Genomic DNA, 21,786 nt, shown 5'->3' on the forward strand with positions numbered 1-21,786 from the left:
ATTAAAAGTTAAGCTTATTTGTTTTACTTTCTACTTAACGTAGCTTATTTCGATCGCAAATTCTATTAGACACCAGACTTTGGAGGGTAGGACTTTTTGATAAACAGAAAGCAACATCTAATATTTTAATTTCAAAAGAATTCACATTATATTATTCAAATAAAGTGTTTTCATGAATTTTCTAATAAGCTTCCTTTGCAAAGATCTTTTTTTATAATTGTTTATATACGGACCTTATTTATATAGTATAGTCCTATCCTACATCATCTTGTCTTTGACAATTGTCCTTTTATATTTTCTCACTTTGTTCTATTTTGGGAAAGCCAAAGAAAGAGTACCTTTCATTCCAATGATTCGACGATATCTAATTGTAGGATAAAATAATAAAATGTCAAAGTTCGCTGTTAACGGCATCAAAATATTAAAATAACGAAATATCAAAGTCAATTGTCAACGGCACTAAAATATTACTATAGGAGATTTGTTCTTCCATCATCTAAATACAGTCTATTCTGAAACAGCCATTTTAATATAATATAAATTTAAATTATGTATGCTGATAGGATAAAAACTTCATTAATACTATAAGGAAGTTTTAATTTGTGATAGGATATTAGTTATCCATTTTATCATGGGAGTATTGGATAAACAAAAATCACCAATATAAGTATTCCCTCCGTTTTAAAAAAAAAAAATTAATTTGACTTGACACAGAATATAAGAATGTAAAGAAAGTTTTTAAATTTTGTGATCTTAAATTAAATTTAGATCAAATATAATAAAATATCTTTTAATCTTGTAGTCATAAACACGTGAAAAGTTGAAATTAACATATTATCAAAAAAAAAAAAAAAAAAATTTGAGTCATTTCCTTAAAACAGATTATAAACGAAACGAGATTTTCTATAATATAGATATATGAGGCTAGTCTAACTTACTATTGAAGCCAAGTAATGACAAATTGTGAAACATCTTATTATTATTACTTTATAATAAGAGGGAAAGGGCAGGAAAAGCAGACAGCCCTCCCGTCAACGCTGGCTTCTTCCGCCTGCTTCTTCTTCGGCTATTTATTTCATAATTTTATTATATCACCTAATAAATTATTATAGGTTATTTATGTATTAAAAAATTAATAATATTTAATAAAAAAGTATAATAGACATTTATGACGTGTTTGCTTCAGTTTCTTTAATCGTAGCTTCATTAAATATCACTCTTAATTAATTATTTTGTGTCATTTGAGTATTAAAAAATATATATATTTGATAGAAAAGGCAAAAAATAATATGAAATAATAAATTAATTATTGATATTTTAAATGAACTTGACAACTTATATGAGGTCTACTTAAAAAAAATCACAAATATTTTTTATAGTAATTTTGCTATATCACTTTTAATTAGTACTTGATTTTATTATATCACCCCCTAATTAATTATTATAAGTTATTCACATACTAAAAATTAATAATATTTAATAAAAAAAAAGGTAAAATAGGTATTTATGACATTTCTGTTTCAACTGCTTCAATTGTCTCCGTCAATATGTCTGTTTCTCCTGCTTATTTCATAAGTTGCTTCCTCTGTGATTTTATTATGGCATCTCTAATTAATTATTATAAGTTATTTATGTATTAGAAAATTAATAATATATAATTAAAAAAAAGTAAAATAAATATTAATGATATATCTGCTTTAGCTGCTTCACCCATAATTTGACTATATCACCTATAGTCAATTATTATAAGTCATCTAAATACTAAAAAATTATTATAAAGTCATCTAAGTATTAAAAAATTAATAATATTTAATATTAAATTTACCTGACGTTTTTTATAAGGCCCATTTAATTTTTTTCGCGCAAGTATTTTTGTATAGTAATTTTGTTATATCACTTCTATTTAGACATGTCTATTTCGCTGTTTCAATCATGATTTTACTATGTCACTCTTAATTAATTATTATGACCATTTACATATTTTTTTAATTAATAATATTTGATAAAAAAGATAAAATAGATATAAAATGAGAAATTAACTCTTGATGTTTTAAATTAGCTTGATGTCTTATACAAGGTCCACTTCAAAAAAAAATCACAAGTATTTTTTAAAGTAATTTTGTTAAATTACTTCTAATTAGTTGTTGTGAGTCATTAATACATGTCTGCTTCGCTGCTTCAATCGTAACTTTACTGTATCACCCATAATTAATAATTATGGTCATCTAAGCATTATGACACTTAAATTGGAATAGAAGAAAACAATATCAGACATCACAATAATTTAAAACTTAAATTATTTAAAAAAATGTAATTGACTATTAATGGCATAAAAGTTTGGACAACGAGAGCAATATATATTATTTGAAAATTGCATAAAACATATTATACATTACAATAGTTGATAACTTAAATATCTACAAAAATAATATATTATATATTTTTAAAAAATATTATAAATCACAATAATTGAATCCGTGGGAGAAGCAGGCAGGTCTCCGTCAACATGCCTGCTTCTCCTGGCTGCTTCTCTTCCCTGCTTCATCAGTTGCTTTCTCCGTAATTTTATTATGTAATCTCTAATCAATTATTAAAAAAAATTATTACAAAGTCATTTAAGTATTAAAACATTTATAATAATTAATGTTAAATTTACTTGACGTTTTATATGAGACCCGTTTGATTTTTTTCGCAAGTATTTAATTATTATAAGCTATTTATATATTAAAAAATTAATAATATTTAATAAAAAATTAAAATAGATATTTATGACATGTTTGCTTCAGTTGTTTCACCCATAATTTGACTGTATCACCCATAATTAATTATTATAAGTCATTTAACTATTAAAAAATTATTATAAAATCTTCTAAGTATTAAAAAATTAATAATATTTAATGTTAAATTTACTTGACGTTTTATATGAGACTCATTTAAATTTTTTTCGCAAGTATTTTTTATAGTAATTTTGTTGTATCACTTCTAATTAGACATGTCTGTTTTGTTGTTTTAATCTTGATTTTACTATGGCACTCCTAATTAATTATTAGGGAAAAGGACACTCTATAACACTTTTTAAAGCAAATTGCCATTAATTATTAGGGAAAAGGAAACTCTATAACACTTTTTTAAGCAAATTGCCCAAGTTTGAAAACTTTCCAAAAAGTGGTCAGTCGGATATACTATTTTCGTTGTATAGTCATTTCTTAATTTGGATCATTTTGGCCTACGTTGTCCATATACAATCCATATACAATACTGATACAGTCTATATACAATACTGATACAATATTCAACTTGGACAATTCGGCCATTTAAAAATATTTTAATTTTTTTTTGCTATAAATTTTTTAACTGATCAGATATTCTGCTTTCTTTTATTGTTTAAAAATAATAATTAAATTGTATAAAAATGATATAATTGTTAAATAGAATATGTATCTACATAAAATAAATTTATAGAAATTGTATAGTTCTATCAAATATGTATATGTATAAAATATATATAAAAAAATATATAGAAAGTGTATGAAAATTATATAATTGTTGTATAAAATGTGTAAGAATAATGTAAAGTTATTGTATAAATTGTGTGTCAAAATTGTAAAATTTTCATATAGAATATTTATATGTATAAGATATGTATAGAAACTGTATAGAAGGTGTGTAGAAATGGTATAGAACAAGTCAGTAAATTCAAATAGCTAGAAAGTGACATTTAAATTTCATGGCCATTTTCATGAAAATAGTTTAATTTAAAGTGTTGTTTCTGTCATTTTCCCTAATTATTATGACTATTTAAGCATTGTATCAATTAATAATATTTGATTAAAAAAAAAAGTAAAATAGATATAAAATGATAAGTGAATCAAAAAAAATTACAAGTATTTTTTATAGTAATTTTGTTATGTTACTTCTACTTAGTTGTTGTGAGTCATTAAGACATGTCTGTTTCGCTGCTTCAATCGTAACTTTACCGTATCACTCATAATTAATTATTATGTTTATCTAAGCATTATGACACTTAAATTGGAATAGAAGAAAAAATATTATACATCACAATAATTTAAAACTTAAATTATTTTTAAAAATATAATTGACTATTAATGCCCCAAAAGTTTGAACAGCAAGAGCGATATATATTATTTGAAAACTACATAAAAGGTATTATAAATTACAATAATTAACAGTTTAAAATATCTATAAAAAATCTATTATATATTTTTTAAAAATATTATAAATCACAATAATCAAAATAAATTTTTAAAAAAATATTTGTTGGGCCCGGGCTATTAATAACTAGTTATCTTATAAGAGGGAATGGGGTGGGAGAAGCAAGCACCTCTTCATCAACGTGCCTGTATCTTCTACCTACTTCATTAGCTGCTTCCTTCGTAATTTTATTATCTCATTTCTAATTAATTATTATTAAATTATTATAAAATCATCTAATTATTAAAAAATTAATAATATTTAATGTTAAATATACTTGACGTTTTATATGATACCCGTTCAATTTTTTTCTGCAAGTATTTTTTTATATTAATTTTGTTAGATCACTTCTAATTAGACGTGTCTGCTGTGATGTTTTAGTCGTGATTTTACTATGTTGCTCCTAATTAATTATTATGACCATTTAAGCATTGTGTCAATTAATAATTTGATAAAAAAAAAAAAGCAGGCACCTCTCTGTCAACGTGCCTGCTTCATCAGTTGCTTCCTCTGTAATTTTATTATCTCATCTCTCGTTAATTATTAAAAAATTATTATAAAGTCATCTAAGTATTAAAAAATTAACAATATTTAATGTTAAATTTATTTGACGTTTTATATGAGACCCTTTTAATTTTTTTTTCGCAAGTATTTTTGTATATTAATTTTATTATATCACTTCTAATTAGACGTGTCTGCTTCGCTGTTTTAGTCGTGATTTTACTATGTTACTCTTAATTAATTATTATGACCATTTAGGCATTGTGTCAATTAATAATATTTGATTAAAAAAAAAAGGTAAAATAGATATAAAATGATGAGTTAATCAAAAAAATTTCACAGTTTTTTTTATAGTAATTTTGCTATATCACTTCTAATTAGTTGTTGTGAATCATTAAAACACCTAACTTTATTATTAGTATAAATAACATAAATACCAACCTTTTAAAAGTAATTATACTCTCTCCCACTTTTTAAATTATTTTACTCTCTCTCCCTATTAATATACATAACATAGCCTATAGATACATAACATTCTGTGTATATGTGGAATTTTTGTAATTTGTTTAGGGAGTTGGGATTTTTTGTAATATTGAAAACATAAGTTATGTATTTGTGTAATTTTTAGTTATTATATCACTCATAATTAGTTATTGTGTTCATCTAAGCATCATGACACTTAAATTGGAATAGAAGAAAAAATATTATACATCAAAGTAATGTAAAACATAAATTATTTAAAAAAATATAATTGACTATCAATGCCACAAAAGTTTGTACAACGAGATCGATATATATTATTTGAAAATTATATAAATAGTATTATAAATTACAATAGTTAACAACTTAAAATATCTATTTTATATATTTTAAAAAATATTATAAATTACAGTAATTAAAATAAATTTTAATAAAATATTCGTTGGGTCCATGACTTGCACAGGCTATTGGTGACTAGTTATAGTAGTAAAAACATTCAACTTTCTTAAAGCTTAAGGAAAATTTTATTTCGTTCTTGAAACAATACATAGGTAAAGAATCAAATGAATACAAATACACTTAGCAATCATACAAGGAATAGGCTTCCGAAAATTAAAATTAATTTATAGCTCCGCAAACAGTTCTTATGATCCCATTTGAACCAGTTAAAGGACTGATATCTCCCATTCTAACCATGGCAGCAGCAAAATCAGAGGCAAATGCACGAGGGCTATTGCTATATTCTAAAACGATATCATCAGTAGATCCGCCACTTAAAAGAACTTGATCCGATTGAAGAAGACCTTTTCTTTGCCTCAAGTTCTTGAAATAGTTGTTATCCAATTGATTTGGTGTGACCAAATCAAGTGGAGCTAGGTTTCCATTTTGATCTTCTTGAGGACATTGACGTCTTCTAGTGCTAGCGAATCCAACATCGATGTCTGATTCATTGCTGTAAATCCTATCACGGAAAAGGAAGCATTGTGCTTGACCTATTGAATGTGATCCTAGAATAAGAAAATTAAAATTTATATTCTTAGAACTTCTTATCCATACAAGTATATCTATGGTACAAATTTGTGTTCAATAATTTGATAAAGTTTTACCTGACAAAGCAACCATATCCCTTGTGCTAAGGCCTTTGTTGGCAAAGCTAGAAATAAGCCTAGTAAGAGGATCAAAAGGACCAGGGAGATCCGTTTCTGCAAGAGTATGACTTGCGGTGGTAGAATCTCTTCTTCCAAGTTTCACCGTCCATGATGGACCTCCAAACTAGTTGATATTAACATAACATGATTGATTAGCATTGACAATACTAATTACTAGCATGAGCAACTTTTTCATTTCGTAGTGTAAAAAATGTGAAATCTAAATTACAAGCACTTACAAGAGTTGATGCATCCCTAGCTGCAACTGCAAGTATGTCAGCACATGATACGACTCCTGGACATGTTTTCTCAAGCTCTCTTTTAGCATCTTCTATAATACCATAGCCTCTAACTGACCCAAGATTTGGCAAGGCTGTCTTCTCACTGACAATCGTAGGAGTCTCATCAAGTAAGATGGAAGCATCACAACCCTAAAATTAAAGTCACAAATTAATTTGTATATAGTCAAATTAAACAAAAGATATCTAACTTTAAGTACCACATATAGAGCTAGTAATATATAAAATGTGTCATCATCTAGCCTACCTGGACAAAGCAATCATGGAAATGAAGACGAATGAGAGATGCAGCCATGCGACGTTCACGTGAAACTGCTTGTCTAACACTCGTACGAATTGTGTTGATAGCATTAGGGCAAGTACGATCATAAAATGTGGAAGAAAGTTGTGCATGGCATTGCATGCTAGGGAGTAAGAGAAGAGAAAATATAGCAACAATGGCTGCAAAAGAGTAGTTTGAAATACTCATTTTGAAAATGCTACGTGTATGATATGATCTATGATATAAACTATAGATGCTTATTAGCTTCGTGATGTGTTGAGGGAATGTGGCACTACAAATATTTATAGGCATAGAAACACGTTATTGTAAAGCTCTTTGGTCACTATTGGCTAGCTAGTGGTTTGACTTGTTCTTATAGCTACCTATTGTGTTAGGTGAAAATTGAAATGGTTCCGTACGGTGTGTAAGGAGGCACAATTGGATTTAAGATTTTGACAAATTTCAGTAGCTTTGATTTAAATCTTATATTCGTGCTAAAATTAAATTAAATTAATATGTATAAATAGTTTATATGAAAAATCCAATGAACAAAAACTATGTAGTCTAAAATTTATATTAAGTTAAAATTTCTGATTGCCATCTCGTTCCCTAGGTTTTGTCACTATAGGAAGCGTCATGACTCAAATATCTTAATTTTGTATTACAGTGGCATGAATGTCATTTTGAAAAACATGGTATTTTGGGCATTACATTGAAAGTCAACATGCTATATCATTAATATAATAAAATTAGAATCGAACTTTTATTATTAAAAGAGACTTGGTAAAACTCCAGCTTGCAAGCATCTATAAGAATGTTCTGCATGAAAACTTCAAATGAAATTTAGTGCTCTTCATATTAATATATATTTTTAGTTTAGTTTAATTGTTATGATTAAATTACTTGATTTAATACAATTAACATCAAGAGTGAAACAATTTTAATAGACAACTCTATAATATGCGCTTTGATTTGTATAAACACTTGGTACGAATAAATTTTACCTTTCTATTTAGTTATTATTGGTTGCTACACCATGTTACTCCCAAAGTTAACTTGTAAGAACCTATCTTATATAGTAAATGGACTCTTAGTTGGCTGTCTTTCAAAAGATTATCAAAACATTCACTTATTAGTATTTTTTTTATCTCAATTTATATGATTTAATTTTCTTTTTAGTCAGTTCCAACAAAATAACATATTTCTATTTAGTAATAATTTAGCTCGCTATAATACTAATATTTATATTATTTTTTAATATCTAAAAGTATTAATTTTACTTTGAAAGCAATATAATTAATCTCGGTTAAAAAAACTAAATGCATGTTAACCAAGGTGTTTGAATATGATTTTGTTGAAATTTGAATAGAAAAACAAAGTATTTAAAGATGAAGTTTGGAAAAAGATATATAATGTGTTTGGTCATGAATTTTAGTTAGAGAAAAAATTGAAGTTTTGTGGGAGGAACTTGGAACGTTCCTCAAACTAGTTTCCCAAATTCAATAAAGTTGAAATAATAGACCAAATTATAAAATACTAGTGTTTTGTATTTTCAACTCTTTTGGGTAATTAATATCAAAATAGGCTGGTTGGTTAAAAGAAAAAACCATGCAGGTGAAGCTTCTGAAGCTGGCAAACTTCTAAAGATGAGAGGCATATAACATATTAGACAAATTTCATATTAAAATACAGAGAAAAAAATAAAGAGTTTTCATAAAACAGCATAATTAATTAGCTCATATGATACACAGTACACACGCTTCTAAAAATGTATACGCCATAATTCAAAAAATTAAATTTGTATGAATCCGATCTCCAAGATGAATGATACGTATACCATGAACTTGAATCATGACATATCTTGTATAGAACCACGTTATCAATTTTATTTTTTTTCAACACATCAATTACTTCCTTTCATATTTGTCGTAATCATCAACCACAGTAACATAGTACCACTTCCTATCATAGGTAGCCTCACGACTTTTTAAGAAAATATCTTAAAATATTCGTCAAAATTCTGATTCGGCTTCTTGACATCTTATTAGTAAGCTTTGTAAATCAGTCATTTTTTTATTTTGTATCATAGAGGCATGAATGTCATTTTCCAATAACAGATTTGGGGATTACGTTGAAAGTCAACAAGTTATATCATTACAGTAGTTGAATTAGACAATCGAACTTTTTATTATAAAAAAAAAAAAAAAATAGTGATGAACTCCAGCTAGGAAGAATCGCCGAATTTTATGCATGAACCCTTCAATAATATTAGTATGTATATTCTCATTTGAAGTTTTAATTATCTTAAACATCCTCGAAATAATTTTCAAATGAAATTTAATGCATTTCAAATAAATGTCAAAATAGGCAAGTCGGTAGAACATGCATGTAGGTAACTTGTGATACTCTCGATGGAAGATGGGCTTATGTAGGACAATAATGTCAAATAAGACGACAGATTTTTAGGCTTCAACTTCGAACACTGAGGTGTACATAAGTGAATCTCATATTGAAATGGATAGGAAAAAAATAAAGATTTTTATATGACACAATTCAATTAGTTCATCAGGTGGTACAGCACGCTTCAGAGTTCAGAATCTCAATATGTCATATTCTGAAAAATATATCTTTGTACCAAAACCAAGAATACATAATGAAGGTTAAATTTGTACGCACTCGGTGTATACATCAAGTCAATACATGCATGATATGTGTTTAAATTTAAAGTTTATATTATTTAACCATAATTAAATAATATGTATTTTATTTTATTTTATTTTATTATTTAATATTAATAAATAACATTAATTTAATATATGCATAGTATAGAACACCTCACTTTGGAGGGTAGGACTTTTTCATAGACAGAAAGCAACATCTAATATTTTAATTTCAAAAGAATTCACATTATATTATTCAAATAAAGTGTTTTCTTGAATTTTCTAATAAGCTTCCTTTGCAAAGATTTTCTTTTATAATTGTTTATATACAGAGCTTATTAATTTATATAGTATAGTCCTACATCATCTTGTCTTTGACAATTGTCCTTTTATATTTCCTCTCTTTGTTCTATTTTGGGAATGCCATAGGAGAGGGAGTACCTTTCAATCCAATGATTTGATGATATCTAATTGTAGGATAAAATAATAAAATCAAAGTCAAGTGTTAACGGCAACAAAATATTAAAATAATGAAATGTCAAATCAATTGCCAATGGCGCTAAAATATAACTATAGGAGAAGATGTGTTCTTCATCATCACAATACAGTCTATTCTAAAACAGTCATTTTAATATAATATAATAAATTTAAATTATATATTCTAATAGTTTAAAAATTTATTAATACTATAAGTAAATTTTAATTTATGATAGCATATTAGTTTTTTTTGTTTTGGTTTCCCATTCGGTATTTGGTATCAGCATTGGAGTTCGATTAATCCGAATTTGCGCCCGAACCTGAGACCTCTGATTAAGGAAGGAGCAGTCATATCGGCTGCACCACATCCTTAGGTTGTATAGCATATTAGTTATCAATTCTATCACGGGAGTATTAGTCTATTGGATAAACAAAAATTACCAATATAAGTATTTCCTCCATTTTTATTAAAAAAAAAATAATTTGACTTGACACGGAATATAAGAACGTAAAGAAAACTTTTTAATTTTGTGATTCTAGATTAAAGTTTGATCAAATGTACCGAAATGTCTTTTAATCTTGTAGTCATAAACACGTGAAAAGTTGAAATTAATATATTGCAAAAAAAAAAAAAAAATTGAGTCATTTTTTAAAAACAGATTTAAAAGAAAAATAGATCATTCTTTTGTTAAACGAAAGGAATAAGAGATTTTCTATAAATATAGATATATGAGGTTGTTCTAACTTACTAGAGACAATTTTGATTCCTAACCACTTTCAAAACTTATTTTGATTCATAGACACTAAATTTCTTTTTGATTTATTTTTTAAGGTTAGGTCTTGAAAAAGGTAAAAAGTGGGGCAGGGTTGTGGGTCATCGGTTCCTTTAACATTTTTAAAATTTGGAAAAAAAAATACAACTTTTTAAAAACTACAACATGATCCCTTTATATATTTTTCCATTTTTAAAATATCATTTTTAAAATATTTATTAAATCATTTAATATTTTCAACTACACATTTCTCTCTCCTCAAAACCTTCCTTCTCCCGATTTTGGTTTCTATTTTTTCGAGAAAAATAATTCGGTTGATTCTTGCTTCCTCAGGCAAAATATTTCAATTTAACTTGCTCAGGTTACTATAATTTTCTTCCCCAATCAGTTTTAGACCCATTTTAGTAAAAAATTTTTATGACGCTTTGTGTTGGGGTTCTTCGATTTTGACAAAAATTGCACTGTTCTTTGTTGAATTAGTCGAAATTTGAGTGTTTTTAGTTAACATTGTCGATTTTGCATGTTTAATCAGGTTTTGCTTTGGATACTGATTAGAGATTTTTTCAATTTTTGTAGTTATATTGCGTTTGATTTTAAATTTTTTGTACTGAATTGGACCCATTTTAATGGTGTTCTTGTTGTTGTGAATTGCACTGCAAATGTTGGAACTTGAATTGCATGTCTGATGTGAGGTATTTTCTCATTTTTCTTAATAGACCAGTGATCGATAGATCGACCATTGCAGATTTATTTTTGCTGCATTTGTTCTTTTTTTTAATAGACCAGTGGTTGATAAATCGACCACTACAAATTCATTTGTTGTTGTAGATCATAAATGGTGAGAAGAGTTCATAGAGCGATTAAAAAGCCTGTTTCCACTGCTTCTACCAGCAGGAAGCAAAAATCCGAAGAAGTTTTGAAATTTGCAAGAGAAAAAAACCCGTAGTCGATGAATCGGAGTTGAAAATCGAATCAAGAATCCTTATTGATATTTTTGAATATGACGAAAGTAGTGCACACGAGAGTGATGATACTGAGGATACCGAAGGTAAAGCGAGGGGGAAAGCGAAGAAGAATGTGAAAGTGATAGCGGAGACGGTGAGGATAGGAGAGATAGCGGAGACGGGAAGGAGGATCCCCATCATTGCCAATTTGTGCGAGAGATATCTCCGTTGAGTCGTACGGCCTAACAACTTGGATGGATGATCTTGGTTTTTTTCCTGCAAAGATTTCTATGAGAGAAAGAATGGCGGTGTATCAAGAGTTTAGACTCGTTCTTGTTGAACAAAAGTTGTATTGTGATTTTAAGAAGACATATTTCGGACACTTAAGGCATATTCCAAAACTTTTTAAATTTAATGGATAGATGGTTCATTATATGTTGCTGCGACGTATTAAAAATTAAAAAAAAACTGCATGAAATTTGGTTTTGTGTGAACGGTAAGCCAGCTTGTTTCGGCTTAAAGGAATTTGCTTTGATTACAGGGCTGAATTGTTCAGCATATCCCCGTGAATCAAAAATGAACAAAGTCCTCCAAAATGGAGAAAGCTTTCATTTTAAGGTGACGAAGAACAAGAGTATTACTACTGCAAAGTTGATTAGATTGATAAAAGGTAATAGGCTGAATAATGAACAAAAGTTGAAGTGTGCTTTGATTTGATTTGTGCATGCGATGCTGCTGGCAAAGGACCTGTCAAAGAAGGTGGATTCGGACCACATCAATATAGCGTCTGATTTAGAATTCTTTAGGGGGTATTCATGGGGAAAAGAGTCCTTTGAGCTGAGCTTGAGCTATCTGAAAAAAGAAGACTGATCTGACCAAGCAGAAAGAAGCTTTTGTCAAGAGGAACAATGCATCATACGCATTATTTGGCTTTTCCTCGACATTTTTTGTACTTATAATCAACCAACCTATTGATTTATTATAGACTCTTACATATTTATTCAGTATACATAGACATCGTAGACTTACTTGTGCTTCTATTGATTGGAGGTTTAGATATATGAGGCCTTTCCTCATCTAGGAAGGTACGCCGGTAAGTCATTGGATTCTTCCCTGTCCATTTTCCGTCTTCTTCGATGGCACACGTTGAAGTGCAACAACATAATGGAAGGCGACCCGTTTAAGTACAAAGGAAACAACATAAAGGTAAAATTATATTTATTATGATATGATACTAATATTATTATATTAGCGAATGTTTTGTAATTTATTTTTATTTTTTGTAGATTGTGCACCCGTACCTTACTTCTACTGTCCATGAGATGGAGCATAGATATGCAAAAACTTTTAAGTCATATACGGATGAAATTAAGGATACGTCTATCAATATGTTGAAGGCGTAGCTAAAAAGTGCGACTGTCCTGACTTCATCAGTGGAGGTCGCAGACGAAGACGAAGATTTGGGTGGCCACCATTACGTTCCAAGTCCACCACGCGTTTCTGATCATACTGGTTCAAGTGGACTCAAAACTTCACCAGACGCTTCTAATAATGATGACCTGCGCAAGCGCGTTTCTTTGATCTAGAAAAATCTACTGGATATTGCTTCTTTTGTTAGAGATTAGAGGCTAAGGAGAATCGAGAAGAATAATAAGAAGCAACAAGAAGAAGCTAAATTAATTTATTTTTTGCTCTTTCAATTTATGCATATTTTTAGTAATCCTTTCAAAATAATATAGTGCAACTCGACAGCCTCCCTCTTAGCCGGCATTAAGTAAACCTTGAAGAACTTGCAGTCGCAGTGACGGACATGGCTGCAGTAGATGAAAAAGTGAAGAAGAGAAGAAAGAAGAAGAAGCGGAAGAGGAGAATTCAAAAGAAGAAGAAGAAGATGAAGGAGGAGGAGGATGAGGAGGAGGAGGAGGAGAAGAAGAAGAAAAAGAAAAAGAAAAAATAAAGGAGAAGGAGAAGGAGAAGGAGGAGGAGGAGGAGGAGGAGGAGGAGAAGAAGAAGAAGGAGGAGGAGGAGGAGGAGAAGAAGAAGAAGAAGAAGAAGAAAGAAAAGAAAAAGAAAAAGAAAAAGATGAGGAGATGATAGCTGAACCAGAAGAAGAAAATGAGGAGAAAACAAAAGAAGATGGTGAAAAGAAATCAGAAGAAGAAGAAGAAGTAAACAAAAACAAGAAGGCAGTTGAAGAAGAATTAGTAGTCGAACAGGAGGTTGAAAACATTGAAGAAGAGAAGAAATCGGCAGAAGAACAAGAGAAGAAAAATGAGAAGAAGTTGAAGAAGAGAAGAAAAAACAGGAAGAAAAAGAAGTGGATGTGATGGGCATTATTGCGGAACTTAATCAAGAAAATAAGTAGTTTTGTGGATTTGGAACAAACAATTTTCTCAATGATTTATTTTTTTAGTGATTTGTTCTTTATGGATAATTGAATTACATATATTATTTTTCTTTATGGATAATTGAATTACATATATTTGACATGTCAATGATGACATTTACTGATGAAATAATGTTCAGTTATTCCATTATCTTGTTAGATTAAACAGCTGGCTGCATTGTGTTACCAGTTTAGTTGTTGTCCTAATTTATAGTGGTTGATTGGAAACATAATAGAAGTTGTTCTCTATAATTTATAGACTTAACATACTATCGATTGAGTAACTCATATATTTACTTACCGTAACTATCATGGTTTATAGAGGTCGATGATAAAAGACATAGACATGATTCTCTATTAATTATAGATTATACTCAGGAATGGTTTAAGAAACCTTACGTCTATTTATTCAGTTTCCTATATCTTTATTATCACTACAAAAAAAAATCGCGTTTAGCAACAGACCGATAACTTTGCTAATCAATATATATCCGTCGCTAAAGCAATTTAGGGATGGATCAATGATGGAATATATGTCGTGGCTATATTGCGCGTTGCTAACAATTTAGCAACGAAAAAAATAAAATTCATTGCCAGATTTGCAACGTCATAGAGACGACATATATCCGTTGCCATTTTTTAGCAACGAATATATTCGTTTTTATATTTATAAATGTCGTTACTAATTTCATGTTGTATTTCAGCGTTTTGACTATTTCATGACCAAATATTTCATTGCTAGTCCGTTACTAAAATTTTGTTATTTAGTCCCCAATTTTTCTGACAAAAAATTATGTTCCTCAATCCGTTGCAAATGTTTTTTCTTAGGCAATGATTAAATTTGTTGCTAAATCTGTCGTCATTACTTTTCCTCCAATGTCTTTTTTTATTTGTATTTTGAATATTAAAAGCATATTATAAAATTCTTAAAATACCCAACATTCATATAAAAAAAAGTCACATATATAGATAGCAAAATCTTCTTATAATATCCAACATTTATATAAAAGAACCCACATATATAGATAGAAAAATTTAAACATCCTCAATAGCAAACATAGTAACATGTAAAAACATTAGTATGTCCAAAACATCCTCAATACCTACATCCATCAAGTGTAATTTGTTGTTGCATAATTTTAAATGTTTCAACAAAATAGACCATCAAAAATCAATGCACTGATCGTCAAAAGTATCACAACTGATCAAGATCATTGAAATTATCATCTGAGAAATCAAGATCGTCCAAAGTAGTAGTCGGAGGTGTGACAAATGATGGTGAAGAAACTAACTTCTGTACCTCCTCAATGACAATAAGAATAAATTAATTTTTAAGTGCGGGAATCGATCGCTTCACAAACGCATTCAATTCTAAATCTGCAGCTGGTACTGATTCATGTGAAGCTGAAGATGAAGTCTTTCCACAAGAGATACAAAAAGTTTGCCTGTAGTAGCCTTGGGCTTCAGATCCAAGACCAGATACTTTTCGCTTCTTTTCTCCTCCGGCAGCTTGGTAATATGCTTCAATTTGATCAATAACAGACTCTGACAATATTTTTTCTTGCAGTATTTCTTCAAATCTTTTCTGTAATAGTGGAAGTGAAACTATAAAGGATTGTACTTACAAATGATTAGATACCAAAAACTACTTTAAACTAAAAAAAAATAAGAATTAAGTAAACTACTACATTAAGATTTAGTCTTACATGGATGATTCGGGAACGTTCATCAATGAAAGATTTTCCATCATGACCATGTGTGTGAACATGCAAATGTAACTCACTTGGTGTCGGATCTAAACCCATTTCAGCAGCCTGTAAAAAAGAATTGTTGAGCATTGTACTACAACGAAACTACTGAAACATTTTATGTAAGCCAGAAATGTTTCTAAAATCATAATTCAATTGGAATCTAGTTGGTCATCAAGTAAATATTATTATTCGCGTGGTCAGAACTACGTTAGCTAATTTCATATTTCATATTAAGCAATCACTGGAAAGAGATTGTTGCATTTCATTTTAACAAAATCACTGAGAATATATGTTAATGAACATTTGGTTATATACATAATGTAATTTCTCAACTAACAGAGTTTGAATAAATCTCTCCTTTAGCTCCGTCCCTGATCCTTGGGGACTATTTGATAGAATACAAATGAAGAGAAAGTAGATCACTACTCATTCAGTGATATCTAACAAAATAAAACATATAGGAGAAATAATATGCATAGTCTTACCTGCGGTTACAAAATCAACAACTAGCTAAGATATGTTGCTGCAATTCTATAAGATAAAAGTTCAGATACAAAATCATTCATGGCTTAAAAATGTCCCTATTTGACTATGGAAACAACAACGATATACCCAATAAGATCCCAAAAGTAGGGTCCGAGAAGGGTGGGATGTACGGAGACCTTACCCCTACGAGTAAAAATGCTATGATGAAAATGCCCCTATGGAACTATGACATAAATTTTCTAACTGAGGTGCCAATTTATGGACTAGCAATCCTCCGTTTCTATTTTCAATTCTTACTTGATACCCATTTTCAGCCATTGATCAGAAATGAGCTCATCACAATGTCTATGGTTAAAATAAAAAAGAAGGCCTAATGACCCAAGCGAATTATTTTCACTATCTTCCATGCTTAAATCTAATGCCTTCATTCGAGAAGCAGAGATCGTATTAGGGGAACCAAAATAAACATAATGAACTAACCCATGAGAATGCTTATTCAGCCATTCTATGGATGTCTCCTCGATCCCATTTGTAAAAGTGTACTACTAAAAGTGTATAAGATCTTAATTCTACCCAATACATCTCGAAGAATATATAAATATAAGAATCCTCAGTAATACACCACTAAGCGACATATAAGCACAGTTTACACCACAGAATTTCAGGTTACAAAACAACAACAAAACACAACATACAAAATACTACACGAAGACAGAAACAGTAAAGAGTGATCACTTTTTTTGGACTATTTTAAAGTAAAAAAGTAGAATATGTAAAATAACCACAAAGTCATAAGAAGTAATAGACAGGAAGCAGGAACTACAATATAGTCACTGAAGGTTAGAACAATGCAACAATACAACATAGTAGTCTCTTTCAAAAAGAAAAAACCAATACGATATAGTCCCCTACAATCGCAATTAACCATTCACGCACTTGGTTTTCAACAAGAAATCACCACCAGCCCCAAAATAAATAGACGCACACATACATAGATTCACACACATGTTAACACACACAATATAAATTTAGAACCTAAATTATATTTATCCGCAAAAATGCAACAACAACATAACCTTGAACTAAGTTTAGACAGTCTCACAACAAATTACAGTTTAATACTTGAAATATATACTTACAAGTCTCTTTCGATACTCTCCAATTGAGATAGATCCTCCCGTGTGAGTTCCAGCAGTGACTTCTCCTCCCGTGTGAGTTCCAGCAGTGACTTCTTTACCGCCACGATGATTCTACATATTTATTTTTGACTTTTCAACACACTTTGGATCTGTCCAAAGTCGCTGTCAGCTTTCCCAGACATCTTCAGGTATAAAATCTTGCCTAATCCCTTTCTCTTTGATTTTCGCAAAGAAATTTCTATACACAGTTGCTGTCTTACTCTGCCACTGTTTCTTTACTGCAGCATCACTAATGGAATAATCCCAATAGAAGTGTTTTTGAAATAAATTTTCAAAATAACACATTAATAATGTATTTATAAAAGTAAATACACTTTAAAAACTCAATTATGATGAAGATGTGTACCTTAAATTCTCCAAAATAGCCATCTTTTATATCACATGAGACACCTTTCCAATTGACTCCATTGTGATCAAGCTTACTTTTGAAAGACTCGTGTATGCTATTAGAGCATGCTTTAGAAGGTTGCAATCTGTATCAATGTGACAACATGATTTAGAGGTCTATTATAAAAAATATATATAATAATAATAATAGACAAAAAGTAGACTAAGCCTACAGAAGTTATAGTAACAAGGGTCCGTACATGGCTCCTACTGGAATTATCTTCTCCATTTGTGTTGCTATGAGATACGTCCTCACCTATTTGGTTGGTTTGTGAAGACGTACCAACAGCTGTTGGGTTGATCTGATTTGGAGTAGTAGGAGGCATACTACCATGATTAGAAGTTGGAGCACCTACGCCACCAGCTGTTTGAGGCGCAACTGTAGGAGTGGAAATAGTAGGCATGTTTGCAGTAAGAACAGGAATATTACTCCTAGCTACTGACTTCCCCGCACGCCCTAGCTTCCTCGACCTGTACCTCTACCCTGAGTCATATCTATTAAAAAAATTGTACTTGTTAAAGTGGAAATAAGATGCAAATTTTGCACAAGAAGTCACATCAACATACCTCATTGTTATTCTTGAATCTCATGTAACACTAGAATACTCACAACAAGAATCAACAATAGATCAAGAACCACTAACATAATAAGAACCACCAAAATACTCACAACAAGAACCACCAACAGATTAAGAACCACCAATAGAACCACCAAAATGCTAAAAAATACTCCCATTGTAATTTTTTCCACAAGAATTTCTTTCAAATCAAGAACCAACAATAGAACAAAAACAACCAACAAAATAAAAACCACAAACAGAATCACCAAAATACTCATAGAAAGAGCCACCAATAGAATAAGAACTACCAACAGAACCACCAAAATGCTACAAAATACTCCCATTGTAATTCTGTCCACAAGAACTCTCAAATCAAGAACCAAAAATAGATCATCAACCAAAAAAAATAAAATATATACATATATATATATACACACAGAAAACAGACTACAAGTTGATTATATTCATCCATATTCAAGGATTAAGTAGATTAGTTAAGACCCTCACCTATTTGGTTCCTTAAAGTAGATGTACCTGCAACTGTTGTGTTGATCTGATTTGGAGCAGTGGGAGATGATTCAGGTGTTGTATGATTGATACCATCACCAGAAGTTTGAACCATTGATATAATGTGAGGAATTAATGGTTGAACTTGATTTGTATCATTTTGACCACCTATGCCATCAGCTTGAGGACTAACAATAGTAGGACTGGGAACAGTAGGTATGTTTGTCGTAACATCATTATTACTCCTAACTACAGACTTGCCTCCATGCCCTGTGCTTTCGCGACCTCGACCTCTACCTCTAGCCATATCTATAAAAAAAACTGTATTAGTTAAGTGGAGATAATATACAAATTGAATATTATCAAGAGAACCAAACAACAATATGTAGATTAGGTATCAGAAAATGTAAAAGCACAGTTGTAGCTTAAAAATATGGATGAGAAATGAAAGAGTCAAAAATTGACAAGCAGAGCATAAAACCAGTTGAAGCAACAAGTTTTGAGTAAACAACGAGTTGAGACAAAGAAAATGATACTAGTTTGACAAAATGACTGCTCCCAAAATAAAATTTTGATACAATAGCATGTTTTTTATCAAGCATTAATTAGTATCTGTGTCTTCTTTAAAATCTTTCTCTTCATCTTCCTCAGTTTCCTCAGTTTCATACACTTCTTTTGTATCATCCTCTTAGACCTCATGATGCTCTTGTAATAAACCATCATCAATGAGTCCATCCATTTCAATTAAACCACCATTTGGATCATGTAAGTGTATGCTTTCATCCATGGCAACATTCATGTCTATCTCATAGACTTGAACTTCTTCAACTTGAAATGAAATATTTAGTTCTGCATCTGTCTCTACTTCCTCATTGGGTAATTCAACAATATTTTGAGGTTTGATCTTCAATACAGCTGCCCAATCATCCTTGTCTTTTTTCTTTCTAGGAGAAGATACATAACACACTTGAGTATCAATCAATTTATACTGATTATGCTTTTTAACACCAACATCCATAGTTGGGTCAAAACATTCACATTTGAATAGTATAGTTCGATTTAAAGGTGCTTCACGGTATTCCACTTCTATAATCTCTTTTATCCGCCTATAGAAATCACCAAAATTTGGATCAGAAATACAAACTTCACTGTTCATTGTTGATCTTGCGCTATCTTAAAAATTCGTATGAAACTTGTATCCATTAACAAAATTCACTGAATGATATGTAGCGCCTATCAATGGTCCACGAGCAAGACTACATAGGAATTTATTCTCAATATGATGAGCCGAACCTATTTAGAAGATTATAAAATATAGTTCAATTTCAGAAGTCAATTTAACTGCATAATTGTATAAAAGATATTAATTTTTGAAGCCTTACATATTGCTTGAACCATATAGAGAAATTTACTTCAAGGCTCTCATTTATTTGATCTTGAGAGACATTTGGAAATTCTTCGTGCAAACATTGCACAAACATACTTCATTTAAAGGAAAAAAAATTAATTTCAAGTCTTGATATATGAACATGCTTATAAAACTAAGTTGATCCAACTAACTTTGTTACCTCACATATGGCTCAACCTCATCACAATTTAGCAAAATGTAGGTTTGGGCAACCTTGATTTCTTGAAGAGTAAGATTCCTCTTTTTTTCTCCCCATAATCGATCGGGATGGGTGAATATTGATAAATTTTCTTCAACATCTTCCAAAATACCACCATCATCATTTTGATCCATATTATGATTATGTGTCATGACATATGGTTTAAAATAATGAGAAAACAATAGTGCTGACTCTGTCATCAAGTAAGCTTCACATATAGAACCGTCAATGCTTTCTTTATTTCCAATCATTCTTTTAAGACTTTCAAGATACCTAAATAGAAAAATGAATAAACCATCATATGTGAAAAGTTAATAATAACATAATTGTCACAAGTTCAACTTAAATTTTTGCATTACCTTTCAAAAGGATACATCCATTGATATTGTATAGGTCTAGCAATCTTTGCTTAATATGGAAAGTGCACAGGCAGATGTTCCATTGAGTCAAAGAATCCACGAGGAAATATACGTTCTAACTTGCACAAGATTTGTGGAATATCTCCCTGTAATACTTGGAGAGTAGTCGATGTAAGATCTTTAAAGAATAAGCTCAATTCTGTAAGTGCCCTCCATACATTACTTGGAAGTAGTTCACGAAAAGAAATAGGCATTAATCATTGCATGAACACATGACAATCATAACTTTTCATACCAAATAACCTTTTCGCAGTTGTGTCTGGACATCTACCCAAATTTGAAACATACCCATCTAGAAATTTTAAGCCTTTCACTTAATTGAACAAGATAGTTCTTGCTTCCTTGTCAATGGTATATCTAGCTTTGGGATATTTTTCAGAAGCATCCTTTGCCAACTGAGGTCGATCACAGTACTTGACCATATCTAGACGAGCTTGTGGATTGTCTTTGGTTTTCTTATCAATATTGAGGGTCGTATTAAATACATTATCAAAGAAGTTCTTCTCAATATGCATGACATCGAGGTTATGTCGAATCATGTTAAAACTCCAATAAGGTAAATCCCAAAAGATGCTTCGCTTTTTCCATCCACTAGAACTACATATTCATTGATTAACTTCTTCTGCATCTAACTCTGTTACTTTTCTTATGCCCAAATCATAAATTTAATTCAATATCTCTTCTCCAGTTCTGTAGGGTGGTGGTGATCTTTTGACAGTTCATCCTTT

The 21,786-nt window shown here is 30.1% G+C and overlaps 1 protein-coding gene and 1 pseudogene across 1 annotated transcript; both read right to left on the reverse strand.

The window, feature by feature from the left end:
• Nucleotides 1–5,567: 5,567 nt before the first annotated feature.
• LOC107866095 (lignin-forming anionic peroxidase-like) lies at nt 5,568–7,208 on the reverse strand. Its single transcript, XM_016712278.2, has 4 exons — nt 6,888–7,208; nt 6,581–6,772; nt 6,300–6,465; nt 5,568–6,200 (listed from the first exon to the last, which is right to left on the reverse strand). The coding sequence occupies exons 1-4, from the start codon at nt 7,107–7,109 to the stop codon at nt 5,812–5,814; spliced, it is 969 nt and encodes a 322-aa protein (XP_016567764.2). The 5' UTR covers nt 7,110–7,208; the 3' UTR covers nt 5,568–5,811.
• Nucleotides 7,209–15,466: 8,258 nt separating this feature from the next.
• LOC124898431 lies at nt 15,467–19,339 on the reverse strand (annotated as a pseudogene).
• Nucleotides 19,340–21,786: the final 2,447 nt, after the last annotated feature.

Source organism: Capsicum annuum, chromosome 5, assembly GCF_002878395.1.
Source record: "Capsicum annuum cultivar UCD-10X-F1 chromosome 5, UCD10Xv1.1, whole genome shotgun sequence".
Lineage (NCBI taxonomy): Eukaryota > Viridiplantae > Streptophyta > Magnoliopsida > Solanales > Solanaceae > Capsicum > Capsicum annuum.

Bases quoted from the DNA above. Each gene is read 5' to 3' on its own strand.
- LOC107866095 (XM_016712278.2), bottom strand. From the start codon at position 7,109: ATGAGTATTTCAAACTACTCTTTTGCAGCCATTGTTGCTATATTTTCT. The intron at 6,773-6,887 runs GTAGGCTAGATG...CTTTAATTTTAG, and splicing joins TCCATGATTGCTTTGTCCAG to GGTTGTGATGCTTCCATCTT. The intron at 6,201-6,299 runs GTAAAACTTTAT...TTCTTATTCTAG, and splicing joins GGATATGGTTGCTTTGTCAG to GATCACATTCAATAGGTCAA.